This window comes from Rhinopithecus roxellana, chromosome 16, assembly GCF_007565055.1.
Source record: "Rhinopithecus roxellana isolate Shanxi Qingling chromosome 16, ASM756505v1, whole genome shotgun sequence".
Lineage (NCBI taxonomy): Eukaryota > Metazoa > Chordata > Mammalia > Primates > Cercopithecidae > Rhinopithecus > Rhinopithecus roxellana.
Window position 1 is genome coordinate 44,432,792 of NC_044564.1, and position 10,192 is coordinate 44,442,983.

General features: G+C 38.1%; 1 protein-coding gene and 1 long non-coding RNA gene across 4 annotated transcripts in view; one reads left to right on the forward strand and one right to left on the reverse strand.

The window, feature by feature from the left end:
• CARNMT1 (carnosine N-methyltransferase 1) overlaps positions 1 to 3,943 on the forward strand; it is a 46,192-nt gene extending 42,249 nt beyond the window's left edge. For all 3 annotated transcript variants that reach the window (XM_010388728.2, XM_030919692.1, XM_010388729.2), the window contains one exon: positions 880 to 3,943. In XM_010388728.2, the coding sequence (XP_010387030.2) occupies positions 880 to 981 (102 nt within the window). In that variant the 3' untranslated portion in view covers positions 982 to 3,943. The remainder of the gene's footprint in view (positions 1 to 879) is intronic.
• LOC115893949 lies at positions 1,150 to 10,192 on the reverse strand. The gene is made up of 2 exons (XR_004053989.1): positions 9,328 to 10,192; positions 1,150 to 4,117 (listed from the first exon to the last, which is right to left on the reverse strand). It is a non-coding gene; the product is annotated as an uncharacterized LOC115893949 (long non-coding RNA).

The following is a 10,192-nucleotide window of genomic DNA, read 5'->3' on the forward strand; positions in this document are numbered from 1 at the left end:
GATTTTGGATTTTTTTCCAATTTTGCAATATATGCATATACATAGTGACATATCTTGGGAGGGGACTGAAGTCTAAATATGAAATTCATTTATGTTTTATATATGCCTTATAAGCATAGCCCAAAGGTAATTTTATACAATATTTAAAAATTTTGACCACCTGCACATGAATCAGATGTGGAATTTGTCACTTGTGGCATTATGTAGGTGCTCAAAACATTTTGGATTTTGGAGCGTTTCAGATTTTCAGATTAGGGATGCTTGACCTGTATTACTTAGCTTCCAGAATTATAAGGATTTGGGATAACGTGTACATAAAGGGAAAACTATACTTTCTGGTGAAATGCCTTTCAGTAAATGGTAGCTGATCATTATAATACTGTTCTTACAGACTCTCACTTATAGATAGAAAGTAGAGTAGGCTCTGGGGAAAACAAAAAGGGGTAGGAGGGCAAGTATAAGAGGGATATTCACAATATGTCCTTGTCCTTGTGTACTGCTTCATCTTTTTTTAATTATGTGCATTTCTATAAAGTTTTGTGATATTTTGGCTATTGTGTTTCAGTTCATTTATTTAGAAGCCTTCCATTTTAGAAACAATAGATTTGTTTTTAAGAATGACAAGAAGCAATATATTATAGTAGTTCAGAGTTCAAGACTGCCTGAGTTTGAATCCCAGTTCCGTCACTTATTAGTGTGACTGTTCTTTGTAAAGTGAGACTACTAATATTAATAGTACCTCTCTTATGGGGGTAGTTGTATGTAATAAATGAATATTCTTAAAATAGTGCCTGCCACTGATACATATGTGCTCAGAATTTGTTAGTGGTGTGGTCATCATGACTGTCATAGTCAGTATTATTATTGTTTGCATTGCAGGTGGAAAAAGAATCTGTATTGTCAACATATACTGTGAATGATCTCTCTATGATGAAATACTACTATGAATGTGTCTTGTTTGTGGTCCGTAAGCCACAATAATGGTCTCAAGTGATACCACCTGGAAAAAAGTTTAGTAAGAACAAATGCTGAAATAAACGACTCAAAATCAACTATCAGTGATGACAGGACACAACCTCAAATCAGTGGTGCCTTCTTATTCCTAACAAAATTTAGAAATAGTGTCTATTTTCTTAATATGTCTATTGCTTTTTCAGAAATATACTATGCCATGCAGATTTGTACTACACAAGTGAAAATGGAGGAAATGTCTTGAAGTATACTTTTTCCTTGAAGCCCAGATTGTGTTTCAGTAGGAAAAAAACCTAATCTCCAGTGTCTTCATGATGCTGTCCATTGCAAGTCTGCCGTATTAATGACTATTAGTATTGAAGTCCATAATAATCTTTTTTTTTGTTGTTTTGTATGCATTGCACATGTAACTTTTAGAAGAGTCTAAGGATCCTCAGTCATATTCAACATCTGGAGTTGGGACTTTGTTCACTTTCAATCTAAGAAAACTATGCGTAAAATGTGTCTTTTTTTTTTTTTTCTTCAGAGACAGGATCCTGCTCTGTCTCCCAGGCTGGAGTGCAGTGGCACGATCATAGCTCACTGTAACCTCAAACTCCTGGACTCAAGCGATCTTCCTGCCTTAGCCTCCCGAGTAGCTAGGACTATAGGCATGTACCACCGCGCCTGGCCTGTGTCTATTCTTCTATCATTCAGATTAATTTAATTTTGTATTTTCTAGCTCAGATGAACTTAAAGAAGCATCAAACATTTCTTTTTTATGAAATGTTAAATTTAATAGCATCACAGGCCGGTAAAATATATTCAAATAACTGAGAAATTATCAAAGTCTTTTGGCCACAATAAACTGAACACTTCATGAAAGCATACTCATCATGGATCACTTTGAAATATACGAGATCTCAACATTCAAAGTGAGAAATAAAAAGCCTTTATTAAAAGTAGTGCTAGGAAACAGAGAAAATAAGAATAAAATTTACCCATTTGAAATATATGATTTTCAGACTCTAAATGAATACAGAGTTTGACAGTGTGATGTTTACAATAATGTCTTTTCTTTAGATTATCTGGATTATGAAAGCAAGCACTTTTTTCATTAAAACAATTATATACTAGGAAAAACTGTCATAATAGTATTAATGTGGGGAATTTTGATTATGAAATTCAGGGATAAATTACTGCCCATGGTCTGTGTCTTCAATATTGTAAGCAGCAGCCATCATGTAATTTCAGATTAATGCCAATTTTGTTCCCTGATAGACGGAGCTTAAACAGTATATGCTGCTTTAAATTTCTACCTCTAGCAGATCTTTATTGGAGGGAGTTTTCCTTTGTATTTTTTTAATGTATGTTATTCTGTTTCCAGTAGCTTGGAAAGTAGAGATGACTAATGTTTTAGCCTTTTCTTGGAGAAAAGGAAGAACTCTTCTTGAATATTTTCACAGATGATTGTGATTGCTTTAAATGACCTCTGTGGCAATTTAAATTAGATGGATTTAATCTCAGCAATGTGCTGGTCGCATAAAAGTCATGTTTTAATAGGAAAACTTACTTGTAAATGTTTAAACCTTTGTTGTCACTTAGGCTGGGGAGTCACTACCCTATTTGGCATCTTACTAGTTGGGGGGACCTTTTCCGTGTACAGTGATGGGACTTTCGTGACCTTTACTCTCACTATGCAATAGAGGGTTTCATGCAGTTAATTTGACATGTCAAAATTGGGAAAACTGTAACTTTTTTTTTTTTAAAGATCTCTCTTTTTTGTGTCCCTCAGTACTTAGCAGATGTTCATTTGGTGGAAATTCTTATTACTTACATGAATGAGTTTGAATTTAGTGGCAAGGAAGAAGAAAACTCAAACTATTGTTTTTAAAGAAGAAAACTTGCAAAGTACATAAGTATTTTTAAAAAATCAATTGAACAGAAAGGAATGCATGCTGTTTTTGAATGACTTAGACATACTTTTTATTCACTGACTAGTATTCACTTTTTTACAACTTGCATCAAAACAAATGATCTTTGTTTTTGTCACAGGCAAAAACAGGTTGACACTGGTGGGTTGGCTTTATTAATTTTTTTTCTATTAGGTTTTCTTTAATAATGTTACATTTCTAAATTATAGCATATGTTTTAGTTAATTCTGAAATCAGTTACTTCATTTGTTAATTTATCCCTTGTATCATGAATATTGTTTTTTAAATGTTCTACACAAATTTGCATCACTTTTTTTCTTACAGCTTTCGCAGTTAATATATTCTAAACTTGAAAATGTGGTATCAATCAGTAATAGAAGTATCACTGGAGGATTTATTTAACTTTGTATTTCTTAATTTTAGTCCTAGCTACTAAAGTATGTAAGCCTTAAAGTTTAAAATGTTTTTCTTAAATTAGCTGTAATACACATACATTTTCATTTACTTTGTGAAATGCGAGGAGATAGTCCATTGTGCTTGTGTTTTTTTCTTTAATTTCTATATTCTGAAGCAGTGCAGATATAGGGTATGCTAATCAAGTGAGCAAGGTGGAATATGTACAATATAAGGAGAAGCTGTATAAATCACAGTCTAAAATTATGAAGTTTGGTAACTGTAAAATGTACTGTATTTATATGTAACTCTCATTCAAAAGTTGCCACAAAAGCTGAATTGGAAGCTTCATGTCTGCATGAAATTTCCTATATTTTTAATGTGTATGATGAAATTAATTTTTCTTGAATATTAAAGTCTGCCAATTGCTACGAAACGATAGTTGCTTGGTTGTTTTCATCTAAGTTAGTGTAACCATAGATGTGGGTATTTTAATGAGTTGAGCATATATACTTTTGAACTCCTGGATTAGCCTGTTTTTATATGCTTCTAGGAAGTCAGTAATATGAATACTTGGCCTTATAATATACCAGGCCTTATACTAATTATTTTCACTTTGTTTCATTCAGGTTCACTGTAATAAAGTTAGAATCCACTGAGGAAAAGGAATAATCTTGATTTTCAGTTTTGTTAAATAATAGAAAAAGAATTCTATAAAAGGAACTAGTAGAAGACAGTTACAGAACCAGCCATTAGTGGGATGAGCACTTAGATCTTCTGGGTTCATTTTCCTGAATGATTGTGATCTCAGGCAAGCCACTCTTGGCTTGTTTCCTCATCTGTAAGAAAGGATTGATACCATCTATTTCAGATAGTTTATTAGGTCATATGAGCTTTTATATATATGTTTGTGTGTATGAAAGCACATGATAGACAGTTACCATAAATGTAATTTCAGTCTGTGTTGACTGCTATCTAGTGATGGAAAAAATGAGGATTGTTAACAGGACATTAGTTTTAATTATCTTACGGTGACCCTTTGAAAAAGGTTTCCGTGGAATCCTGGGGAAAACAGTAAAAAATGGTAGGTACAGATACAGATTCCAAAAGTTTGTTGGGAATTATAATGAAATATATAGTAGGTAATGGGAGAGGGTATAATTAAAATTTAATGGCACGTTACTCCCACTTTTATTAACCTGCTAGCACATCCTCATATATGTTTGATTCTTTCTCTTTGATATCTATTTAGATGTGGGATCTTTCAGTCAGTGTATATGTGCGTTTTCAGTTAAAAGTTGCCTTTCAGAAGGGACTGCACCAATTTACGTGCCAGGAACAGTGTTTAAAAGTAACTTACATCCATTCCCTGGCCAGTACTGGGTATTGCTGAGCTTTTCATTTTTGTCAGTACAGACATACCTCATTTTATTCTACTTTGCTTTATTGCACCTTGCAGATACTTTTTTTTTTTTTTTACAAATTGAAAGTTGGTGGCAACCCTGCATCAAACAAGTCTATATTGGTATCATTTTCCAACAGCATGTGTTCATGTCATGTCTCTGTGTCAGCATTTTTTAGCCATCAAGTATTTTAAAATTATGTACATTGTTCTTTTAGACAAAATGCTATTGCACATTTAATATGCTACAGTATAGTGTAAACATACTTTTATATGCACTGGGAAACCCCAAAATTTGTGTGACTCTCTTTCTCATAATGGTCTGGAACTCAGTCTGTAGTATCTCCAAGGTATGCCTGTATAAGAAATGTTACCGGGAGGCCGAGACGGGCGGATCACGAGGTCAGGAGATCGAGACCATCCTGGCTAACACGGTGAAACCCCGTCTCTACTAAAAATACAAAAACTAGCCGGGCGAGGTGGCGGGCGCCTGTAGTCCCAGCTACTCGGGAGGCTGAGGCAGGAGAATGGCGTAAACCCGGGAGGCGGAGCTTGCAGTGAGCTGAGATCTGGCCACTGCACTCCAGTCCGGGTGACAGAGCGAGACTCCGTCTCAAAAAAAAAAAAAAAAGAAATGTTACCTAATTTGAATATTCATTTACTTAATTGTTGGGAAAGTTAAGCAATTTCTCTGAGTTTGATGGCCAAAGAAAAGTGTTTTGAATCTGCCAGTCTATATGATTTAATGTGGCAGATCTGACAGGTCATTGGCAACCGCTCCAAACCTAATTAAAACATAGTGAGGTTCATCAGGGAGAGTATTGGCCAGAGCCATGAGGACTGTCTTGAGTTCTAGTAATTGAGAGGAGCAGCCACATCTGCTTTTGGTTTTACATAGCTGGTACTGAAGCTGAACAGCAGCAGCAGCTCATTGGACTCCATTATGTTTCATTGTAGCCAAACAATTCGTGAAGTAGGCCCAGAAATTTAGGAGAAACTAAGTCAAGGGCCCCACTGAACCAATGGGATTGCTTTGTGCAGTGGAGTTGGCCATACAGTTTACCTCCAAAAGGATAGCTGCCGTTTTTTCATGTAGGACCAAAAAGCTGCTAGGGTCAGGCCAGCTATGCTATTTCTCTTTGACTAGCGAGGCTTGTTAGATTCTTTTCACCTTGTTAGTCATTAAGTCCAAGTTGACCCACCGTGAAATGGGAATGTCAAACCAAAGAGTCACAGCTACGTTAAATCACACTAAGTGTCAACAAAAGCTTAGCAGGTTAATAGCTGCCTTCTTTTGTTAACATATAAAGATGTACGTGGTGGCTGGGTCAGGCAGCTGTTGGGATTGTTGGTATTGAGCTGTTGCCTCTCTGAGTACTCAGGCAGCCATTAAGTCTTTGAAACTTCTCCTGGAGGCCTATATTACTTATACTGGACCATCCAGGGAGGGGGGTCAGTCTGTGTAGTATTCCTTGAGAGTGAGATGGAATAAGATATAGACCAAGAAGTGCAGGCATAAAATCCATGAATTCTATTATTGAATCTGTCCAAAGAGCCCTGGTGACATTATTTTTGAGGGGTCCAGCTCCTCGTCAAAAACTTGGGGGCTGGGATAGGACAGAAGGGAGTTGGCGCTTTCTCTAGTTTAACCTCTTGCTATTTCAGTAAGTGATTAAAGCTTTGACTGTTCAAACTGCCAGTTCAACTCTCCCTGGCCCCTAACAATTTCAGGTTTCCTTCCCCGACTCCAAGCCTTGTCCAAACCCTATCAGTTGAATTAAGGTGACTTTTTTCCTATAGGAACACAGACCAAGAAGTTCAACGTGCATCAGGTGCTACAGCACAGATGCCAAAAGATCAGGTTATCCCCCAGCTGGGAGTTCCAGGTGGCAGAGGAAGCTAGTCTACAATGACAGAAGGAGCAATGGTGGTGGGGAATAGAGTTCACCTGCTCGTAATTGTTATAGCCACGCAATTGTCGTTAGTATACCTGAGTGTTTATGCTTACAAAAAAATAGTATTGCCTATTTCATTGTGTGAAGTGGCCTACAAAGTGTTCTCTTGTGTTTTTATGTTTCCCAGTGGTGGTGGGGAAGAAATTTGATTGTCAGCATTTTTTTCCATTGACCACTGTCTCCAGGTTCAGTGCCTGAGCACTGCTGCTACTTCTTCCCCCATCTATCTCCAGCATCCGATGAGTGTCCAGCTTCTAAGACCCCTTACTTTGGTGCTGATCATAATCTCAAAATACATAATCCTGAATGTCAAAATCCTGAAATAACAAAATCTTTAGGGTCTAAAATCTCTAACATCTAAAATTTCAATAGATTAAAATCTTTGAAATCCTGTGAGACAAATTCTGGGGAAGGGATTAATGTGTTTTCAGTTGTATGCAGTGTACTTGCATCATGACAGGCAGAACTATTAACTTGTTACTGTCTTTACTAGGAAATTATGGTTTAAGGAGATTCGTATGGGTGCCAAGTTGACAAGAAGTGGACTTGGGGACATAATTTTAGGTGGCAACTTGTCTGGATTAAGGAATACTAGAAACCTAGTAAGGCATTATTTTCAGTGTATCTGAGAGTCTTTCTAGGGGAGACGTGTATGTGAGTTTCAGTGGACTAAGTGGGAAAGATCTGTCCTCATGTTGGCAGGGGCCATCCAATCAGCCAGGGGCCTATAGAGAACTGAGAAGGCAAATTAGTCCCTCTCAGAGCTGGGACAAATTTTCTGCTGATGCCTCGGACATCAGAAATTTGACACCACAAAGTACATTATCACAGCATTAACTGTGTAAGCATTGTGCATGTATGTAAAACTGTAGAAACTTCCTCAGTAAAGGAAGCGATGTACTCTTTGTATGTCTGCCTTTGTCAAAGATAAAATTTCTGGGAATCTTGGCTCTTTGGGCTACTGTGTATGTGGTGGTGACCCATTGAAGGGTTTTTTTGGTGTGTGTGTGTGTGTTTTGTTTTGTTTTTAAGACAGAGTCTTGCTCTGTCGCTCAGGCTGGAGTGCAGTGGCACCATCTCGGCTCACTGCAACTTCTGCCTCCTGGGTTCAAGCGATTCTCCTGCCTCAGCCTCTCAAGTAGCTGGGACTACAGGCACCCACCACCGCACCTGGCTAATTTTGTATTTTTGTAGAGACAGGGTTTCACCATGTTGGCCAGGCTGGTCTTGAACTCCTGACCTCAGGTAATCCGTCCATGTTGGCCTCCCAAAGTGCTGGTATTGCAGACGTGAGCCACCATGCCCAGCAAGTTTTGTTTTTTGTTTTTTTGCTGTTGTTTTCTTTTGAGATGGAGTCTTGCTCTGTTGCCCCAGCTGGAGTGCGGTTTTCGTGATCTTGGCTCACTGTAAGCTCCACCTACTGGATTCAAGCAATTCTCCTGCCTCAGCCTCCTAAGTAGCTGGGATCATAGGTGCCTACCACCATGCCTGGCTAATTTTTGTATTTTTGGTAGAGACAGGGTTTCACCATGTAGGTCAGGCTGGTCTCAAACTCCTGACCTGAAGTGATCTGTCCGCCTCGGCCTCCCAAAGTGCTAGGATTACAGGGTGAGCCACTGTGCCCGGCCCCCCATTGAAGTTTTTGATTGATCTCGTCAGAAGACTTAAGTTGTCTATCACAGTATTTCAGATGACTGCAGTTACAAAGCTGGGTGTATGCTTTTATATATTTAGCTTTTTCACCCATTTCTTTGTGAATACAGTTCATCTGCTCATAATTGTTATATCCACGCAGTTGTCATTAGTATGCCTGAGTGTTTATGCTTGCAAAAAATGTTATTGCCTATTTCATTGTGTGAAGTGGCCTACAAAGTGTTCTCGTGTTATGTTTCTCAAATAAATCCCCTTTTAAAAATGTAAATATGGCCGGGCGCGGTGGCTCAAGCCTGTAATCCCAGCACTTTGGGAGGCCGAGACGGGCAGATCACGAGGTCAGGAGATCGAGACCATCCTGGCTAACACGGTGAAACCCCGTCTCTACTAAAAACTACAAAAAACTAGCCGGGCGAGGTGGTGGGCGCCTGTAGTCCCAGCTACTCGGGAGGCTGAGGCAGGAGAATGGCGTAAACCCGGGAGGCGGAGCTTGCAGTGAGCTGAGATTCGGCCACTGCACTCCAGTCCGGGTGACAGAGCGAGACTCCGCCTCAAAAAAATAAAAAATAAAAATAAAAATAAAAATGTAAATAAATGTTTTTGAGATAATTTTTAAGATTTTTTCCCCTACGTTATATTTTCAAGATTTTGAAATTTTGGGATTGCAATTTTCTGGATTTTTAGACTTCAGGGATTTTGATCTTTCAGTATTTCAATATTTGAGATTATGGCATTCAGAATTGTTTTTCAGGATTATGGTCCAAACTTCTTTTCTGTCCATGCTCACGCCACTGTGTTCTGTCCTGCAGTCTTCCAGCCTTGACCGCCCCAGCACCCAGAGCCCTGTCCTCATTATAAGCCAGGTTGGACTGTTGACAGGAACCAGGTGTTTGGCTTTATACTATTAGGCAAGGCATTTCCTTCACTCACTTTTAAGTGGCCACCCATGCTCAATTCAACCAAATTAACTTCTGTCTTCAGGTCACTCAAAGCTCTATATTAAATAGCGAAGCCTTCATTCCTGACAACATTCATTTACCTTTGAGGACTCTCCACCTCAGCAGTCACAGCCGTAATACCGCCTTTTAGCTGGGACCATGGGACTTGCTGCTCTGTTGTCATAACATTTCTTCTTTCTGCCTCGAAGAGAGTGAGCAACAATGAAGTTATTATTTGGGTAACTTATTTCAGTCCTGCTTCTAGCAGCTCAACATATAAACGGGAAGAAGTAGGGTTTCCTGCCAACTGGGCAATAGTATTTATTACTGGATCTTGGGAGTCTTATTTTGTTGAACTGGCCTGCAGATCCTTGTCCTTCCTAATTCAGAAATCCATGTCTGTCAGCATCCTTTCTTTCTCAACAAAATTGCTAAGTCTGCTATTTGAGTTTACCCTATTTACAATCTAATGTGTTAGTCTGTTACAGTTTCCTAGATGCTGGTAAAGACATGAAAAATTACACAAATAATACAGAGAGTTCTGTTCTCATCCAGCTTCCCCCAAAGATAGCATTTTAAGTAACCATATTATTAAAACCTTGAAGTTGACATTGGTACAATACTATTACTAAACTGTTGATAGACCTTGTTTGGAGTTTACCAGTACTTGCATGCACTGTTTTTTTCCCCTTAATTTTTTCACTTTTAACCTACCTTAATATTTAAAATGGGTTTCTCATTAACAGCACATACCTTGGTCTTGCTTTTAAAATTTTAATTAATGCACAGTATTTGTACATATTTATATAGGGCACATGTGATATTGTTACATGCATAGAATGTGATGATCAATTTAGGGTATTTGGGGTATCCATCACCTTGAATTCCTATAAGGAACATTCCAAGTCCTCTCTTCTAGTTATTTTGAAATATATAATACATTGTTGTAACTATTAACTACAGTCA